Source organism: Euleptes europaea, chromosome 21, assembly GCF_029931775.1.
Source record: "Euleptes europaea isolate rEulEur1 chromosome 21, rEulEur1.hap1, whole genome shotgun sequence".
Taxonomy (NCBI): domain Eukaryota; kingdom Metazoa; phylum Chordata; class Lepidosauria; order Squamata; family Sphaerodactylidae; genus Euleptes; species Euleptes europaea.
The window spans coordinates 10,022,228-10,043,315 of record NC_079332.1 but is presented as its reverse complement, the minus strand read 5'-3'; the positions used below and the strand labels follow the sequence as shown (position 1 = coordinate 10,043,315).

Here is a 21,088-nt window from a genome sequence, read left to right as displayed (position 1 = left end):
GGCATGCTGGATCAGGCTAAAGGTGCTGCCAGGAAGCCTGCAAGTAGGGTCTGTGTTGTTCCCTCTCCCACACTGATATTCCTTCCTCTCCTTCCAAGCTCCCATGACCCACAGGTCTTGAGCAGTTAATAGGGAGTTGTTGTTTTTTTAATCTGTTTCTTTAAGGAAAATATGGCAGAGAGATACTTGGCTACTGTCGGTGTTCTACTTGGATCTCTATCCACCAGCAAAAAGGGGACTATTTTATCATCTGCTACGGTGGCAGGTAATTTCATTAAAATAGGAGTGATCCATTGATCACGTTGCAGTTTGAAGTGGAGACACTCCAGCATCATGTGAGAAAGCATATCAATTTTCTTCATATTATAGAAACATAGAGTTGGAAGGGACCACCAGGGTCATCTAGTCCAACCCCCTGCACAAGGCAAGAAATTCACAACTTCCTCCCCCCCATACATACACCCCAGTGACCCCCTACTCCATGCCCAGAAGATGGCCAAGATGCCCTCCCTCTCACGATCTGCCTAAGGTCATAGAATCATCATTGCTGACAGATGGCCATCTAGCCTCTGCTTAAAAACCTCCAAGGAAGGAGAGCTCACCACCTCCCGAGGAAGCCTGCTCCACTTTCATTACATGAGCAACACAGATATTCCAAGAGTGTGAACATGGAACGGACTTCGTAGCTGAATCTGGGTCTCTCCACTTCTTGCCTAGAACTCTAGCCACTACACCACACTTCCTCTCACCACACCCCACCTGCTGTTACCTGACTTAATGTGCGCATAATTTTTTTTTTTTTAAGTTGCATGTTGAGAACTGACAGGTCACCTTTTTAAAAGCGACATGGATCATATGCCTTGAACAGTAGTCCTGCATGCAGGAAAAGGGGGTGAATCTTTGCCTACCGTGATCAGGAAAGCTCCGTTTCTAAATGCCTGTGTCTCTGGTCGGCATTAAAGCAGAACAGCAGTAAAAAAGAAAAAGAAGTCAGTAGCCTTATTTCTAGGGAACTTGATGACAAAGGGATGCCTTTCTACGAGGGAAAGCCACCGATGGAAGCTTTTTTAATGTAATGGATAGTCTAGCTTTTATTCACTTAATAAAATCCTTTCATATTAGGTTGATATAAATATTAATACATTTATATCTGAGCAAAACATCGGCATAGATGCCTTTTACAGTATAATTATGGGACAGCTTATCGTTTTAATAGACTGGCAGCATGTTTACTCAGAACTCAGCCCTATTCAGTTCAGTGGGACTCACTTATTTGATCTAGACCCCCCTTTCTTCATTTGATCTAGACTCCACAGATTTCTCTTTTTGGGCGGTCCACGGTATTAGGGGAGGGGCCGTGGCTCAGTGGTAGAGCATCTGCTTGGCATGCAGAAGATCCCAGGCTCAATCCCCCGCATCTCCAGTTAAGGGGACTAGGCAAGTAGGTGATGCGAAAGACCCCTGCCTGAGACCCTGGAGAGCCGCTGCCAATCTGAGTACACAATACTGTCTTTGATGGACCAAGGGTCTGATTCAGTATAAGGCAGCTTCATGTGTTCAACCCAGTCTCACTCAGTTCAGTGGGGCTAACCTCACTGATTTCTCTTTTTGGGTGGTCTACGGTATTAGGGGAGGGGGCTGTGGCTCAGTGGTAGAGCATCTGCTTTGCATGCAGAAGGTCCCAGGTTCAATCCCTGGCATCTCCAGTTCAAGGGACTAAGCGAGTAGGTGATGTGAAAGACCTCCGCCTGAGACCCTGGAGAGCCGCTGCCGGTTTGAGTAGACAATACTGACCTGGATGGACTAAGGGTCTGATACAGTATAAGGCAGCTTCATGTGTTCATGGCTTCACTTATGTTCCGGGGAGGGGCTGTGGCTCAGTGGTGGAGCCTCTGCTTGGCATGCAGAAGGGTCCCAGGTTCAATCCCCGGCATCTCCAGTTAAAGGGACTAGGCAAGTAGGTGGTGTGAAGATTTCTTTATAAGACCTCTGCCTGAGACCCCGGCTGCGGCTCAGCGGCGTGCAGAAGGGTCCCAGGTTCAATCCCCGGCATCTCCAGTTAAAGGGACTAGGCAAGTAGATGGTGTGAAGACCTCTTCATAAGACCTCTGCCTGAGACCCTGGCTGCGGCTCAGCGGTAGAGCCTCTGCTGGGCATGCAGAAGCGTCCCAGGTTCAATCCCCGGCATCTCCAGTTCAAGGGACCAGGCAAATAGGTGATGTGAAAGACCTCAGCCCGAGACCCTGGAGAGCCGCTGCGGGTCTAAGTACACAATACTGACTTTGATGGACCAAGGGTCTGAATCTGTACAAGGCAGCTTCATATTAGTGGAGGGGTGGTGGCTCAGTGGTAGAGCCTCTGCTTGGCACGCAGAAGCATCCCAGGTTCAATCCCTGGCATCTCCAGTTAAAGGGACTAAGGAAGTAGGTGATGTGAAAGACCTGAGCCCGAGACCCTAGAGAGCCGCTGCGGGTCTAAGCACACAGTACTGACTTTGATGGACCAAGGGTCTGAATCTGTACAAGGCAGCTTCATATTAGTGGAGGGGTGGTGGCTCAGTGGTAGAGCCTCTGCTTGGCGCGCAGAAGCATCCCAGGTTCAACCCCCGGCATCTCCAGTTAAAGGGACTAAGGAAGTAGGTGATGTGAAAGACCTCAGCCCGAGACCCGGGAGAGCCGCTGCGGGTCTAAGTACACAATACTGACTTTGATGGACCAAGGGTCTGAATCTGTACAAGGCAGCTTCATATTAGTGGAGGGGTGGTGGCTCAGTGGTAGAGCATCTGCTTGGCGCGCAGAAGCATCCCAGGTTCAACCCCCGGCATCTCCAGTTAAAGGGACTAAGGAAGTAGGTGATGTGAAAGACCTCAGCCCGAGACCCGGGAGAGCCGCTGCGGGTCTAAGTACACAATACTGACTTTGATGGACCAAGGGTCTGAATCTGTACAAGGCAGCTTCATATTAGTGGAGGGGTGGTGGCTCAGTGGTAGAGCCTCTGCTTGGCACGCAGAAGCATCCCAGGTTCAATCCCTGGCATCTCCAGTTAAAGGGACTAAGGAAGTAGGTGATGTGAAAGACCTGAGCCCGAGACCCTAGAGAGCCGCTGCGGGTCTAAGCACACAGTACTGACTTTGATGGACCAAGGGTCTGAATCTGTACAAGGCAGCTTCATATTAGTGGAGGGGTGGTGGCTCAGTGGTAGAGCATCTGCTTGGCGCGCAGAAGCATCCCAGGTTCAACCCCCGGCATCTCCAGTTAAAGGGACTAGGCAAGTAGGTGGTGTGAAGACCTCTTCATAAGACCTCTGCCTGAGACCCTGGCTGCGGCTCAGCGGTAGAGCCTCTGCTTGGCATGCAGAAGGGTCCCAGGATCAATCCCCGGCATCTCCAGTTCAAGGGACCAGGCAAGTAGGTGATGTGAAAGACCTCAGCCCGAGACCCCGGAGAGCCGCTGCGGGTCTAAGTACACAATACTGACTCTGGTGGACCGAGGGTCTGGTTCAGTATGAGGCGTGTCCAGCTCTTCTCCGGCACCCCGTTGCCAAAGCGGGGGATGCGCGGCGCCCTTTAGGACCCCGGAGAAAGGCCGGGCGGCGACGTGCGCCTGGCGGGCGGGCGGGCAGGCGGCGACGCTCCCGCCGGGGAGCCGGGGAGCCGGAGCGCGGCTTAACCCTTGGCGCGCCGCGGCTGGCCGCAGGTCCCTCCTTCTCCTCTCCCCCCCGCCCAATAGATCTTAGGGCCATGTGCCGCCGCCTCCTCCGCCAGCCAGCGGCCGGGCTGGGCAGGGCGGGCTAGCTCTCCGTCGACCCGGGCGGCGGATGGTGCTCCGCGGAGCCGGCACCCGGGCGGCCGCTGCCTCTCCCAAGCGCTGCGGGGGGACCCAGCCAGGCGGGGTCCATGGAGCACGACCACATCCACATCCGCAACAGCTCCCCGCCCGGCTGCGGCTTAGGCTACGTCCCCATCGTCTACTACAGCTTGCTCCTCTGCCTGGGGCTGCCAGGTAAGGGGCGGCTGCTGCTTCCTCTCCCCCCCCCCCAATCCCCGGAGATCCACGGCCGGGCTGGGGAAGGGGGTGTGAGGCTCCGGGCTGGGCGGCCAAAGGGGAATGCCTGGGCTGCTTTCTCAAGTCTCCAAGCCCAAGGGCTTCAGACCTGCTGCATGCCAAGCAGAGGCTCCACCACTGAGCCGCAGACCCTCCCCCAAACGAACGAAGTTGCCTTATACTGAGTCAGACCCTTGGTCTATCAAGGTCAGTACTGTCTACTCAGACTGGCAGCGGCTTCAGCCTGGGTTTAACCCCAACTTGCTGCTTCTCTCTGGGGGGCTGGACAGAGCAGAGGAGGATCAGGCAAGTCCTGGACACTGCCTTCTACCGAATCAGACCCTTGGTCCATCCAAGTCAGGATTGTCTGCTCAGACCGGCAGCGGCTCTCCAGGGTCTCAGGCAGAGGGTCTTTCACATCACCTGCTTGCCTGGACTCCTTTAGCTGGAGATGCCGGGGGATTGAACCTGGAACCCTTCTGCATGCCAAGCAGAGGCTCTACCGCTGAGCCGCAGCCAGGGTCTCAGGCAGAGGTCTTATGAAGAGGTCTTCACACCACCTACTTGCCTAGTCCCTTTAACTGGAGATGCCGGGGGGTTGAACCTGGGACCTTCTGCATGCCAAGCAGAGGCTCCACCACTGAGCCGCAGACCCTCCCCCAAACAAACGAAGTTGCCTTATACTGAGTCAGACCCTTGGTCTATCAAGGTCAGTACTGTCTACTCAGACCGGCAGCGGCTCTCCAGGGTCTCAGGCTGAGGTCTTTCCCATCACCTCCTTGCCTAGTCCCTTGAACTGGGGATGCCGGGGATTGAACCTGGGACCTTCTGCATGCCAAGCAGAGGCTCTACAAACTGAGCCACAGGTCCTCTCCTTGGAGGAGCTGGGTTTTGAAAGGGGGGGAGGTGATGCAGGCATTGGGGGGCTTGCGCCCGACATTTCCGCATACCCCCGTTAGCTTCTGACCATGCAAAAGTGCCTTATCCTGTCCCCTTATCTGCCTGCTGGCTCTCCCAGGTCTCCCCCGACACCCACTGTCAGAGACCTTTTAAGCGGAGATGCCTGGGATCGAACTCAGGATCGAACTATGGAACTGCCGCGTGCCGAGGTGGACCAATGGCCCACGTAGCCGCTGTTGCCTGTGCTGATAGGCAGTGTGACTCTCCCGCTGGCCGCTGACCAACATCTTTGAGCCGGGAGAAGCCGGGGCGGCACTTGGGACCTTCTGCAAGCGAAGCATGTGCTCTCTGGCATTCTTCTGGAGAGCTGCACACAAAGAGCCAAGCAGTGGTCTACTCTAAGCAGCCGCAGCTACCGTGCTAAGAAGTCTCACTTAAGATCGAACAAGAGACGCCAGGCATCCTTCCGAAAGCAAACCAGGCATGCGGCCACAGAGCTGTAGTTCCTCCCCTGATCTGCTTGCCTGATAATTAGTACTTGGAGATTTAAATTACAACAGGGAGGAAACCGATGGGACGTGGCTTGTGGGTTTTTGTGTACTCTTCCCATCATAATTGCAGCAGCGCGCTGGACTCTCTCTGGAAGTCATATCCTCTGGCACAGAAACCTTGATGCGCGCACGCACGCACACATGCAGACAAGACATGACGTGTGCGTGCATGTGTGTATGTCTAAGGAAGCATTGCAGGGGTTTGTTACACTGAGGAAACAGGCTGGCAGAAGTCACCGACTTCAGAAAGTCGGATTAAGTGTCCTGGCTAAATCATGGTGCAACGGTTAAGAGCGGTGGTTTGGAGCGGTGGACTCTGATCTCGAGAGCCGGGTTTGAATCCCCACTCCTCCACGTGAGCGGCGGAGGCTAATCTGGTGAATGGGGTTTGTTCCCCCGCTCCTCCACCTGAAGCCAGCTGGGTGACCTTGGGCCAGTCACTGTTCTCTTGGAGCTCTCTCAGCCCCACCTACCTCAGAGGGCATCTGTTGTGGGGAGGGGAAGGGAAGGTGATTGTAAGCCGGTTTAATTCTGCCTTAAGTGGTAGAGAAAGTTGGCATATAAAAGCCAACTCTTCTTCTTCTTCTCCCAAAACGAGCCATGATAAGACAAAAAAGCAGAGGTATGTCCTAGCTAGGGCCGCTGTCAAGCGGATCAGCGGCTGGGGAAAGCTTACCCACAAGTTCAGCCTTTAAGCACTTGTAGCGGCTTCCTGGGATGTTTTTCAGCAAAGGAGCTGTCCGTGGTGCTGACGCGGCACTGTGCTCGAAAGAACACTCTGCCTCACGGCTCGCAGTTCAGATGTAGCCTGCTTACTGGCGAGAGGAGCAGCTGGCAGGTAAATGGTTCTTGGCAGAGAGGGCCGGGGTGGGATGGAACAGCTCAGGTAATACTGCAGTTGAAAACAGAGAGATGCGAACCTACGAGACAACTGTTGGATGTGACTGCAAAGTCGCATTTTTCCTCAGCTGCACGGCCTTTCTGTATGGCGTGAAAGCAAATGTCTTGGAGATCAAACTCTCTCCAGGGCATTGCGTCCCGGTTTTAAGAAACTGAGTTTGCTAATGTCTCATGTAAAAGAACAGGGTGCCTTTCCGGGTGATCGCAAAGTACCTTCTTTCCCCACCAAACAGATCTGCTTCATTATACAATCAACTGAATAACTGGACCCACTCTCCCCCTAATGCCCCCCCCAAAAAACCATATATCTGAGATTAGGAAGAAGAGTGTCTAGGTTAGGAGTCCCTTACACTTAGCCTTACCTGCCTCACAGGGTCGTTGTGAGAATAAAATGGAGGAGGTGAAAACGATGCATACTGTTGCCAGTTCCTTGGGGGAAAGGTGGGGTTAAAATTGCATGGATATATACAGGACTTCCAAGCAGGACTTGATCCCAAACACATCCCTGTAGAAAAACTGGTCTCTGTATCATACTGCCAGCCTAAGGACACTGTCCTGGGAATAAGCCCCAGAGGATAACATGGATCTTGCTTCTAAGTAGACCTGTTAAGGAATACCCCCTACATCTGCAATCATATGCACACTTACTTCAGGGGAAGTCCCACTCAGTTCAGGATAAGTCTTCTGAATAAGATCATTAAACAGATCCTGAAATGATTTGAGTTAAAAGGTTTCTGCTAATCAACGGGATCTCTGATGTGCATTTTTTAAAGAAACAAAAATAATGCCCTAGGATCGCTGTCTTTTTGATACCCATTGGTATACCTGTCTTCAAAATCCACTTTGATGAGACAAAACCAGAATGGGGTTTTGTGGCATCTCAGAAACTTGCAAATTTGTGGCGAAGCTTTTGTGGATGAGAACTTTTTCATTATGGGCATGAAGTGTTTCCCCCAATGGTAGGTTACACAAATGTGGGCATGGGGGTGGTGGTAATGTGGCCAGGAAGCTCAAAAGGCAAAGAAACACAAGAGGTCTATCCCACTACTTTTCAGGGCATACAAAATAAGCACAGAGAGCGTTCAAAGCAGCACCCACAGCCAACAAACACAACCTTACTAGAGATCATTACTAGAGATTTTAGCTTGGAAAGAAGGCGGCTGAGGGGAGCCATGATAGAGATCTATAAAATTATGCTTGGTTTGGAGAGAGTGGACAGGGAGAAGTTTTTCTCCCTCTCCCATAATACTAGAACACGGGGTCATCTGCTGAAGCTGGAGGGCGAGAGATTCAAAACAGATAAAAGGAAGTATTTCTTCATACAATTAATAGTTACATTGTGGAACTCCCTGCCCCAAAATGTGGTGATGGCTGCCAGCTTGGAAGGCTTTAAGAGGGGAGCGGACATGTTCATGGAGGAGAGGGCTATCCATGGCTACTAGTCAAAATGGATACTTGTCATGATGCATACCTATTCTCTCCAGGATCAGAGGAGCAGGCCTATTATATGAGGTGCCGTGGAACTCAGGCAGGATAATGCTGCTGCAGTCGTCTTGCTTGTGGGCTTCCTAGAGGCACCGGGTTGGCCGCTGTGTGAACAGACTGCTGGACTTGATGGGCCTTGGTCTGATCCAGCAGGGCTGTTCTTATGTTCTTATCCTAAAATAATTTAATACTCACAGTGTAATAAGAATTCATTTCCTTTATTGAGGCCCAATGTGATAGAATTAAACTTCTTGCCAAATTCTGATTCAGCGGTTAATTTCATACTGAAATCTCTCTTTTGTTGAAGAATAATGACTTTTTAAGGTCAGCACCAGAACATTCAGGGAGACTGAAATGTTCTCCCTCTGGTTTCTAGATGTACACAAATGTAATATTTAAAAGGCCAACGTTTGCCCTTTTTTGATCTGTTTGTCAGCTGACAACATAAACCATTCAGAAAGTGGGAAGGATCAGAACAGACCAAGACTCCTTCATTAGTAGACCAGAACCTTCAAACCCCTCCCTCTGATTTTCAGTAATGAAAGGAGACAGACACAGGGGTATCTTGACAAAACCGTTCACCTGTGTCCACTACTAAACTCAGTTTACCTGCAAAACGTCACAGGAGTTCCAGAAAACTACTTTCTGTCTCTGCTGATCTTGTGAGCACATGACCTTAATCAGATCTGCACCGTTTAAAAAATGACAGCAAAAGCTGTAAAAGTCGGGGGGGGGGGGCATCTGTTGATATCAGTAGGATTAGATTACCCTATATTATGGTTCCACTTAACCACTACATAAGCTGACTTCCAATAAGAATTTGACAAGCAAAGTTCCAGCCATTTACAGTGTTTGCAACATATTGACTTTTGAGCACCAAGACTGTGGTTCCTGGAAAGACTTGGCTGCAATAGTAAAGGGAACTGCAGTGAAAGAAGAAGAAGAGTTGGTTTTTATATGTCGACTCTCTCTACCACTGAAACGCTTCAGGTGTTTAGCTTGGAAAGAAGGCCGTTAAGGGGAGACATGAGAGAGGTCTATAAATTTATGCATGGTGTGGAGAGAATGGACAGGGAGAGGTTTTCTCCCTCTCGCATAATACTAGAACTTAAGGGAGACTCAAACCGGCTCACAATCACCTTTCCCTCCCCACAACACCCTGTGAGGTAGGTGGGGCTGAGAGAGCTCTAACAGAGATGTAACTTGCCCAAGGTCACCCAGCTGGCTTCGTGTGTAGGAGTGGGGAAACAAATCCAGTTCACCAGATTAGCCTCTGCCGCTCATGTGGAGGAGTGGGGAATCAAACCCGGTTCTCCAGATCAGAGTCCATGGCTCCAAACCACCGCTCTTAATCACTATACCATGCTGGCTCAAAGAGTTTTGCCTTTATATTGCATCTCTAGACATGCAAATATCTCTATCATCTAATAGTCATGCCCCCCCATGGGGATCAACATATCTGCAAGGGGGGCATTCATGCATAAGGAATGGGCTTCTGCAAACCTGGGGTTAAAAAAAAGGGGGGGAAGAGAAAAAGAGAGATGGGGTTATATACAATCAAAGAAGTTTAAAGGCAGGTCTCAGTTGCCACTTTGGGTGGTCTAGGCAACTGAGGACAGGGGAGAAAGAAGGGGCAGGGAGGATTACCTCTCCCCCATGCATGGTTGTATTCCTCTCTTGTCCACTGGACAAGAGGGATAGGGTTGATTCAGAGCCTTTCCTCATTAATTCCTCACAGTTATTTCCCAGCCTTCCTCCAAAGCGGTCATAGCGACTTTCATGGATGAAGGGATTCAGTTCACCCCTCACAACAACCCTGTGAGGTAGGCTAGGTGGAGAGTGAGTGAGTTGCCCCAGGGTCACTGGGCGAGCTTCACAGCCTAACCAGGGCTTCTGTAACCTGGATCTTCCAAGTCCACCCACTAACCACTGTAACACATGGGTATGGGACCAGAATACAACTGGATCCTTCCAAACTTTAGATTCTTATTGTAGGAAAGACCTTTATGGTCAAAAAGGATCGCTGGGATTTCATTGTAAAAAGTAGCTCATGGGACAGGATAACCTTTTCAGGGAGTTACTGGATGTATTTTATTACCAGGGGAGCATGGCTGTGCCCAAGATGTTTTGATTCTGTTCACGTGCTCTGGTCTCCATCTCACTGAAGCTAATGAAAATATAAACCCAGGGAGACTTAGCTAAGCACTGTAATAACACCCATAGAGCACCCACATGAGAACACAACATCTCTGAAGGAAGGCAGATGCACATCTGTCCATGTCCTTCTGAAACCTCACCTGCATTCCCTTCACATCCCTGCCAAACTGCCCCACGACCTGGAAGAAACGTCATCTACTTTCTCCTCTCCATGGCACAGGGAATTTGAGAAAAGCGGTATGATTCAGTTGGATTATCTGAACTTCAAGTTTATTATTCGCTTGTGAGAAACAACCCACAAAGTTGTTTTTGGGGGGCATCTCTCTTTTCCTCGTGCCATAAAAATGAAGACATTTTTCAATGTCATCTGGGGCTCAACTGCACACAAATGGAATCAAAATAGCATATAAACGGTGTCACAAATGGCATCGAGTTGTGTTAAAACAGGGTCAAATAAAAGAAATATCAACTGCAGCAACTAAAATGAGGGCAAACCAAAGTCAATGATTTTTTTAAAAACAAGAAAATGAATAATGGCACTCGAGCGTCAAACTGAAAGCCCACCTCTGCCTCTAGAAAGACTGTGCGACCTATCACATTGGAATTGTAAATCTTCCAACACATCAGGCTGGACTGCATAGAATTATAGAGTTGGAAGGGACCACCAGGGTCATCTAGTCCAACCCCCTGCACAATGCAGGAAATTAACAACTACCTCCCCCCACATCCCCAGTGACCCCAACCCTCCCCCCACCATGCAGGATCCCACAATCAAAGCACTCCCGACTGATGGCCATCTAGCCTCTGCTTAAAGACCTCCAAAGACGGGGACTCCACCACCCTCTGAGGCAGCACATTCCACCGTCGAACAGCCCTCACCGTCAGAAAGTTCTTCCTAATGTTTAGGTGCAATCGCTTTTCTATTAGTTTAAATCCATTACTCCGTGTCCTAGTCTCTGGAGCAACAGAGAACAAGCTAGTTCCCTCATCAACATGACATCCCTTCAAATATTTAAACATGGCTATTATGTCACCCCTCAACCTTCTCTTCTCCAAACTAAACAAACCCAACTCCCTAAGTCTCTCCTCATAGGGCATGGATTCCGGACCTTTGACCATTCTGGTCGCCCTCCTCTGGACACGCTCCAACTTGTCAACATCCTTCTTAAATTGTGGAGCCCAAAACTGGACACAGTATTCCAAGTGAGGTCTGACCAATGTGTGACTGAACACTCTACCGCATCCAAAACTCCCTGCCTGTAGAAAGCTAGCAAACCATGGCAAGAGTTTAACTTTTAGAAAGGAAGAAGAGTTTATAGCTGGGTGACCTTGCTGAGAGAGAAAAACGTGCGAAAGAGAGAAGAATTTAGATAACTGGGTTTTCATGGAGCACACCAACTAATGGACCAACATCCACAACTCATGCATGATTATCTGAAGCTGCATTCTCCAGAATTGTGCCACTGGTCCCATCCAGCTCTGTATTCTTCACCCTGATGGGCAGTAGCTTTCCAGTAGAGAAAGGTACTTCCTAGACCCTTCTCTTCTAAAACTGGAATGGCCAGGAATTGAACCTGGGACCTCCAGCATGCAGGGCAGGTGCTCAGACACTAAGCCCCGACTCCCCAGAGTCCTTTTCATTCAGTTCCCCCACCTGTTCTGTTTCTCAGTAGAGGATTTCATTATATCAAGGGTGGGTGGGTGGGGGGTAACCAAAGCATCTTTCTAACAAGGCCCTGCATGAAATCAGGTGGGTTTAAAACAACACTCTTTTATGAGAGGAATCTGTAGTAAATTGATCTTGGCAAGCCAAAGAGGGGTGTGGGCAGCTGGGTCCTTACACCCTTTTTTAAGGGCAAAGTAATATTTTTAATTAACGATGCAGAATTCTCACCCCTCCCAAATACAATCAACTGGAGAGAGGCATACTTGAGCTTAGAAATGCCTCGGTTCCACTCAAGATGGTTTGACGCTGCAAATGATACTCCATTGGCGATGGGAGCTCTAATTGCTCATTTTGGAACTGAGCAAGGGGGGGGGAATTCCAGGATGCCGGTATGGTTAATTATGCCATTGTTACATTCTGAAGCTCTCGTCTCCTCTCTTCCCCATCTTGGATCTGTTGCCAAGGATTAAACGGAAAGGTTAAGGGGAGGGGGACTCTAAATTGAATTCATTCTGCAGGTTCAATATGATTAGAAATTAGCCTCCCGTGGAGCGTGTGGCTCTAACAAGGTACAGTTTGGGCCTGCCTCTTGGGTAAGCAGGCACGGCAGCCGCGAAAAGCTTCCAACACGTTTGACTCAAGTCCACCTTAAGAATCCGAGCACAGCAAGTTCATAGAAAGCATGGAGGTGTACCAGGCGCTCCCTGTCATTTCTTGTCTTCCTGAAAAGAGGGAGATCTCATGCAAGGGCCGGGAAGGAAGCTTCAAGGACAGCCCCTGTGATGCTAAAGCAGATGTGTCCCCTTGGGCCGCAGGCAGTTGCTCCAGACGAAAAATTTCCAGCATCGTCTCCCCCACCCACCGAGAGGCTAAATTCACGTGGGTCGGGAGCCAGGGCACAGGCAGGTTGGTCAAATAAAACCAGAAGGATCCCTGCTGTAAACACCAGAGGCTTCCTTGCATGCCTCTGCCCTGGCCTCGCTTCACCGGTGTCATCTGAGGACAACGTTCCCCTTTCCATCCGAGGCGACTGTACGTGTACAGTATGCTGAGTGCATAAAGAAACGCCAAGGTTTCATTTGGGTAGTACGATAAGACAGCAGCGGCCCCGTGTTATAGAGTTGCTGGCGCGGAGCAGCAGAGATCCCTCTAGAGGGCAGCTTTTCAGGCCCAGGGGCCCTGAGCACATAAGAAGAGTTGGTTTTATATGCTGACTTTCTCTACCACTTAAGGGGGAATCAAACCAGCTTACAATCACCTTCCCTTCCCCTCCCCACAACACCCTGTGAGGTTAGGTGGGGCTGAGAGAGCTGTGACTTTCTCAAGGTCACCCAGCTGGCTTCGTGTGTAGGAGCAGGGAAACAAATCCAGTTCACCAGATTAGCCTCCGCCACTCATGTGGAGGAGTGGGGAATCAAACCCGCATCTCCAGATCAGACTCCACCGCTCCAAACCACCGCTCTTAACCACTACACCATGTTGGCTCTTAACCACTACACCACAGGCATTTCGCTTCCCACCACCAAAGCCTTCTGTCAAATTGAGCGATCCTATGCAGGCTTAGGCCAGCCTATGGACATCGGTCTCTATGGGCTTAGACTGGCAAAGACTGTAAAGTTAGCAGGAATGGCACAGGCTTGAAGACGAGGATTCCGGTGGCCTGAGAGAGCTCCGTTGGGGACTTTGGGCAACCTTAAAAAAATAAAATCTGTAGCTCCATAATTTTTACACGTTGCGTTCATGATCTGGGACAAGTTGCTGGAAAGGAGAGAGATTATTTGGTTTGATTAATTGTTTAGATTCTTACAGAGCCAGCGTGGGGTAGTGGTTATGAGCGGTGGTTTGGAGCAGTGGATTCTGATCTGGAGAACAAGGTTTGATTCCCCACTCCTCCACATGAGCAGTGGAGGCTAATCTGGTGAACTGGATTTGTTTCCCCACTCCTCCACACAAAGCCAGCTGGGTGACCTTGGGCAAGTCATGCTCTCTCAGCCTCATCTACCTCACAGGGTGTCTGTTGTGGGGAGGGGAAGGGAAGGTGATTGTAAGCCGGTTTGAGCCTTCCTTAAGTGGTCGAGAAAGTCAGCATTTAAAAAAACAACTCTTCTTCTTCTTCTTCTTCTGCTGGGTGTTGTAACGGATGCTTGCAAAGATACAATGCTGATTTAGAATCATAGAATCACAGAGTTGGAAGGGACCTCCAGGGTCATCTAGTCCACCCCCCTGCAGCGTGCAGGAAATTCACAACTACCTTCACAACTACTGCAGACCAACATGGCTACCCTTTTGAGACTATGACTGGGTAGGCCGAAATTCAAGGCCCCACCCTGCCATGAAACTCACTGGCTGACCTTGGATTAGACATATGGGCTTTGCCTAACAACCTTGATCCAGGCTCCCCAGATCCTAGTCTGATTCTCTAATCACCATACTACACTGGCAGCCTTCTATTCATGTCAGCTTGCTAGCATGTGAAGGCCTTTGATGCCCCACAAATGAACACAAATGAAGCTACCTTATACTGAATTAGACCCTTGGTCCATCAAAGTCAGTGTTGTCTGCTCAGACTGGCAGCGGCTCTCCAGGGTCTCAGGCAGAGGTCTTTCGCATCACCTACTCGCCTAGTCCCTTTAACTGGAGATGCCGGGGATTCAATCTGAGCCCTTCTGCATGCCAAGCAGATGCTCTGCCACTGAGCCACGGCCCCTCCCCAAAGATGATTCCACAACCAATGAGGCTAAACCCCACTAACACCCTCATCTTGCATTTCTTACATGTTAAGTACAGATTGCCAGCACGAAAAAAAGTGTGCTGTTGGCTAAGATGTTGAGAGAGGAGCAGTGTTTAAAGCCTATGTGCTTAGAACTACTGTCTACTGATGAAAGAAAACAACATTAAAATTGCTTACAAAGCTCCATACAGGTGGCAGGAAGGAGCATGCATTAAAGACACTTAGCCCTGGTCAATACCGCCCATCTGGCAAAGGTGTCTGTTAAGCTGCGGCTGTTTAAAATAACAATTTCCAGGGAATGGAAGGTTTGTGGCGGAGGCAGAGGGACCGGTGGCGCATCAAAAGCATCCTGAAACTCAACCGTGCAAGTTTCAGCACAGAAGCGTCGTCAAGGTCGGAGCAATGATGCATCAGCTGGCAAAAGGAGACACACAAAGGAAGGGCGGCAGTCTGCGCAATAACAAAACCCAAAGGCGATCCCCCCCCCGCGGAGGGGCGTGTCTGAAAGGGGATGTATTCGGCACACGCCAGCCCAATGTGGTGGGTATAGACAGCCCCAATTCTCTTGAACATAGGAGTCGGTGAAGGTGGCCCCAACCACATCAGCAAAGGGAGAGCCCAGAACACTAGGGTGGGGAAAATCAAGGCAATTGGTACAGGCAAAGAGGTAACAAGACAAATAAGCAACAACAGGAGAGCAGAACCAATCAAAATTGAATCAAAATAGCCACTTTATATACAATCCTCAAGCAGCAAAGGCAGCTGCCCTAGGCCCTATGCTGGAGGGGGGGCATCTTCTGAAAGATGAATATGGGGGGGGGAGGTAGTTGTGAATTTCCTGCATTGTGCAGGGGGTTGGACTTGATGGCCCTGGTGGTCCCTTCCAACTCTATGATTCTATGAATAAATATTGGGGGTGGAGGAAAGGCCCTTTGCAAAGAAGATCCCTTGCTAACTGTGTCTGATGAGGGTTGCTCACTGATCCGTGGCTCAGTGGTAGAGCGTCTGCTCAGCATGCAGAAGGTCCCAGGTTCAGTCCCCGGCATCTCCAGTTAAAGGGACTAGGCAAGTAAGGTGATGTGAATAGACCTCCGCCTGAGACCCTGGAGAGACGCTGCCGGTCTGAGTGGACAGTACGGACTTTGATGGGCCAAGGGTCTGATTCAGTGGAAGGGAGCTTCATGTGTTCAAGCACCCTGAATTGCAAAAACCCAAGAACTACTTGAGAGAGCCAACCAGCTGGGCAATCCCCAGCGATTGATTTAAAGAGGCATACTGCCTCTGGTACTGGGACGTGCTCTCACAAAGGGAATGGCACAGTTGCAGAAGGGACAGCCAGGTGGACCAAGAGATGCTTTTTAATGGTAAACTGATCAAAAATGTCAACAATGGACATCAGCAGAGAAAGGGAAAACATTAAACATGAGCTCTACAGCCTTGATATTCATATGCCATTGTTGAATGCCAAAGCTATTTCCTTACAACACTCGCTAAGGAGCATTAAAAAAAGGTTTAGTGGGGGGAAGACTCATGACATCCTAAATACAGGTTTATTGGGCATAAACCTTTGTGGGTGCAGGAAGAAGAGTTGGTTTTTACATGCCAACTTTCTCTACCACTTAAGGGAGACTCAAACCGGCTTACAATCACCTTCCCTTCCCCTCCCCACAACAGACACCCTGGGAGGGAGGTGGGGCTGAGACAGCTCTTAATAGAACTGTAACTTGCCCAAGGTCACCCAGCTGGCTTCGTGTGGAGGAGTGGGGGAAAAAACCCAGTTCACCCGATTAGCCTCCGCCGCTCACGTGGAAGAGTGTGGAATCAAACCCGGTTCTCCAGATCAGGCTCCAACGCTCCAAACCACTGCTCCTAACCACTACACCATGCTGGCTCAGATCACCAATGGCATGACGTGGGATCCTCCATTAGCAGACAATGGGCTTCAGTCCACACAAAAAAGTTCTACCCTAATAAAATCAGCAAAGCATTTAAGGTACCCTGGGACTCCTCCCATTTGTTTCTTTCCTGCAATGGCTGTGTGTGTAAAGTGCTGTCAAGTCGCAGCCGACTTATGGCAACCCCATAGGATTTTCAAGGCAAGAGACTAACAGTGATGGTTTGCCATTGCTTTCCTCTGCACAGCGACCCTGGTATTCCTCGGTGGTCTCCTATCCAAGTACTAGCCAGGACCGACCCTGCTTAGCTTCTGAGATCTGACGGGATCAGGCTAGCCTGGGCCATCCATGTCAGGCCCAGTAACGGCTACCTGTCTGCAATGTATAGAAATACCTCCTTCTTTCTCTCTCTACAAAGGACTGATTCTGTGACTTTAAGCACATGACGAGAGGGAGGCCATCTTGGCCATCTTCTGGGCACGGAGTAGGGGTAACTGGAGATGTGCGGGGGAGGTAGCTGTGAATTTCCTGCATAGTGCAGGGGGTTGGACTAGATGACCCTGGTGGTCCATTCCAACTCTATGATTCTATGACTGTGAACCTGAGCGATTGTATCATTCTCTTGAAATGTGCGTGGCAGATGCTTGTATTGCTAAAATTATGCCAGTTCTCTCCCCTGACACTCAAAGGGTTCTTTTCTAAGAAGTCAAGGGGAAGCAGCATTTACAAATCTAAGGGTATCAGAGCCTAAGCTGGCAATAAGTGGCCAATGGTGCGCATTCACGGGGTGCATTTGAGGACACCCTTCCGTATGCTTCCCTCATTTCCCTTGGTTCTTATTTGGAGGAATCCTCATAATTATTCTTGATTGGCCTTGAAAAGGCAATCAGCACGATCAGAAGTTTAACATTAAACAGGGCGCATTAGCTCCGCAAGAGAAGTAATTACTGTACGCATGCAAAAAATGTCAATACTTGGCAACTGAGGCTGCCAGAAAACCTCGGTTGCTTTTTGTTCGTGAACTAATAGAACCAGCGGCGAGCTTGGAGATGGTAGTCTTGGGTGAGGCAGAGCCAGCCCCTCTTTGTAGAGACTTGGGAATAAAAACAGTGCCTGGTTTGCGAATGGGATTTGGGTTGTGGGTCAGCCATAGGGCACCTGTTTGCATTCAGAAGGTCCAGGTTTAATCTCCAGTTTAAATGGATCGGATCCCGGGGAGCTGCTGCCAGTCAGAGTAGGCAATACTGACCTTGACGGACACATGGTCTAACTCGTTAGAAGGCAGCTTCATGTGGGCAAAAATATATATTGTGGAGAGCCAGCATGGTGTAGTGGCTAAGAGCAGTGGTTTGGAGTGGTGGATTCTGATCTGGGGAACCGGGTTCGATTCCCCACTCCTCCACATGAGCGGTGGAGGCTAATCTGGTGAACTGGATTTGTTTCCCCACTCTTACACATGAAGCCAGCTGGGTGACCTTGGGCTAGTCACAGCTCTCTCAGCCTCACCTACCTCACAGGGTGTCCGTTGTGGGGAGGGGAAGGGAAGGTGACTGTAAGCTGGTTTGATTCTGCCTTAAGTGGTAGAGAAAGCCGGCATATAAAAAACAACTCTTCTTCTTCCTTAGCTGAGTGGTAGAGTGCCTGCTTTGTGTAAGACTCCAAGCTGAATCACTAGCATCTCCAATAGAAAAGAGCAAGAGTCCAGTAGCATGCTAAAGACTAACAACGTTTCTGGCAAGGTATGAGCTTTCGTGAGTCACAGCTGACTTCTTCAGTGAGCTGGGACTCACGAAAGCTCATACCCTGCCAGAAATCTTGCCAATCCTTAAGGTGCTACTGGACTCTTGCTCTTTTCTGTTGCTACAGATGGACTAATACAGCTACCCATTGCGATCTAGCATCTCCAGTAAGGGGATCTCCGATAAGACAGGCTCCTCCTCTGGCGGAGCGACTGCCAGTCAAGAGCAGACAGTAAGGGGCTGGACAGCAGAGGGTCAAGCAGATGCAAAGGGGATGGTGTGGTGGTGGTGGTTCACAGAGCAGAGACCAGCACTTTTTGCAACGGAGCTACCAGGTTACCCTGTAAAGGCTAAAATGCAACCAGGGCGCACATTTTAAACAGTTTGCCTATTCAGATGATGACCGCTGCCTCCAGAGAAGCTCACAGACCTCTTCTCTCTCTTTCTTGATCTAGCAAACATTTTGACAGTCATCATCCTGTCGCAGTTGGTGGCCCGCCGGCAGAAGTCCTCCTACAACTACCTTTTAGCTCTGGCGGCTGCGGACTTGCTGGTGCTTTTCTTTATTGCCTTTGTGGACTTTCTGTTGGAGGACTTCATCTTGAAAGAGCAGATGCCAGAGGTCCTGGACAAAATCGTAAACGTCTTGGAGTTCTCGTCCATTCACACCTCTATTTGGATTACCGTGCCCCTCACCATCGACCGGTACATCGCCGTCTGCCATCCTCTGAAGTACCACATGGTTTCTTACCCAGCCCGCACTCGGAAAATCATTGTAGGTGTTTATATCATTTGCTTTCTGACCAGTATCCCTTATTACTGGTGGCCCAAGATTTGGATCGAAGGCTACAAAAGCACGCTGGTCCATCACATCTTCATCTGGGTCCACTGCTTCACCATCTACTTCGTGCCCTGCTCCATTTTTTTCATCTTGAACTCCATCATAGTGTACAAGCTTCGGCAGAAGTGTCATTTCCGTCTGAGAGGCTACTCCACCGGGAAGACGACCGCCATCTTGTTCGCCATCACCTCCATCTTTGCCATCCTCTGGGCACCGAGGATTATCATGATCTTGTATCACCTCTACGTCTCGCCCAGAGACAACAAGTGGTCGGTCCACATTGTCTCCGACGTTGCCAACATGCTCGCGCTGCTGAACACGGCCATCAATTTCTTCCTGTACTGCTTCATTAGCAAGCGGTTCCGCACCATGGCCGCCGCGACCCTCAAAGCCTTCTTCAAATGTCAGAAGCAACCGGTCCAGTTCTATACAAACCACAACTTTTCCATAACCAGCAGTCCCTGGATATCCCCCGCCAACTCGCACTGTATCAAAATGCTGGTTTACCAATACGATAAAAACGGAAAGCCTATAAAAATATCACCATGATTGTCACGTGAAAGATTTAATCTCTTAGATGCCGAGTTCTTTTCAGGCTGTTCCATTGATGGGACATGGGTGTCCAAACGGTCCCTGCAAAGCGTGGCTGTTGGATTTCACTTGTCTGAGAACTGGAAAGGTATTTAGGCTGGAACTGTTGGGAGGAGCCGTTGCTGTGGAGGAGAAGGGACGAGAAGGCAGAGCTCTTTCACCCCTTGTAGGGCATCCTGAATTTGCTTTGGAGGAGAGGCCTTCCGTATCGACTGTTTGAAGATGTGCAAAATTCTGGGCGAAAGGCTACCGTTAGAGTGTCCCTGAAACTATTACTGAACTGATGCGACACACGCATTGAACATTTTATATATTTATCAAGCAAATTTACATTATATGCCTTTCTGGGGGGGGAAGTGTTTTTAATTTTGATCCTGGCATGGAAACCCTACTGCACGCATTATCTGCTGCTGGAGAAAGGAAGCAAATCAGCCGCCAGGCATTTATTCTGTGGCATAAACTCTTCTCTTTTTTTGCCGTCTCAATGGAAGGAGGGTCCAACATCAGAAGCCAACCTGTGGGCCTTATCATGGGAAGTAGTGCAAAAGCTGCAGCTATCCATATGACTGTGAACACTTTTTGAAGATGCAACGTCAAGACCATTTTTCCGGAGGAGAAGGAGGCTTGTTCCCCCCCCCCCGAGCCGAGAACAAAGATAACCTATTTGGGCATCTGTTTCAACGAGGCCCTTTTCAGTCCAGCGTCCCATCTTCCAAGGTGCTTTGTTACTCTAGAGACATGGAATTAGTTTGTGATTTATATGGGAATCTATAAGTCCCCCTGAAGCCTAAGAAAAATAAGAACTAGCTGGGTCTTTCTTGGTCTAGCTTTTAATTATACACTTTTGAAAAACCCATGAATGTAAGAAGAATGGGTTGGAAGGGTTGTGAATGTATCTGATTTCCCAGACGTACCATTTGAACATTCATTATTAAGAGTAGAATCTGTTCATGGAAGTAATATACTGGAGACTTTTCTGTTCCCAAGAGTTGTGTCATTGGGGCGGTATGTTTAAAACTATTGTAAGCGGGCAAGTATTCAAAATACCCAGCTTTATAACCCAAGAGAAGCAATACTGCACAGTTCAGAAAATGTCAAGGAGGAAGGAGAACAAGGGATATTTTCATCTGTTCCCTCTTGGCTGTTGAAACAGTGTGTGATGGGCAGTTAATACTGGCCTTAAAGAATCTGAATATAATTCTCCATATCATATGCGCCGTCACATGCATGGGATTCTGGCAAAACTGTAAGCATCTGAGAGCATTGTTTCTTCACATATTCCAGTTGTCTAGGGTGTCATGAGCCCAGATCTGCAATGGGCAGACCTCCGTAGGGCTGACGCTGTGCTTTCAGGGGCTGTTATGGGAATGGCAATGGAATTATGAGGGCTGGATGGCCCTTGGCACCAGGTGTAACCAGGTCACAAAATTAATTTTACAACCCCTCCGCATCGATATATAGACTGATGGCAAACGGAGGGGGCAGATATACTGCAGCTCTTAATTGAATGAGTGTCCCCTTTCAAAGAGAGAGCCACAATAACTGGTATGAGGGCCAAATGACACATCATGTTGATATCCCACAACTGG

General features: G+C 49.5%; 1 protein-coding gene and 1 non-coding gene across 2 annotated transcripts; both read left to right on the top strand.

Annotated features, from left to right (window-relative positions):
• Positions 1 to 1,633: 1,633 nt before the first annotated feature.
• On the top strand, positions 1,634 to 1,706 carry TRNAA-UGC (transfer RNA alanine (anticodon UGC)). The gene has a single exon. It is a non-coding gene; the product is annotated as a tRNA-Ala (tRNA).
• Positions 1,707 to 3,895: 2,189 nt separating this feature from the next.
• GPR139 (G protein-coupled receptor 139) lies at positions 3,896 to 19,457 on the top strand. Its single transcript, XM_056866434.1, has 2 exons — positions 3,896 to 4,001; positions 18,523 to 19,457. The coding sequence occupies exons 1-2, from the start codon at positions 3,896 to 3,898 to the stop codon at positions 19,455 to 19,457; spliced, it is 1,041 nt and encodes a 346-aa protein (XP_056722412.1).
• Positions 19,458 to 21,088: the final 1,631 nt, after the last annotated feature.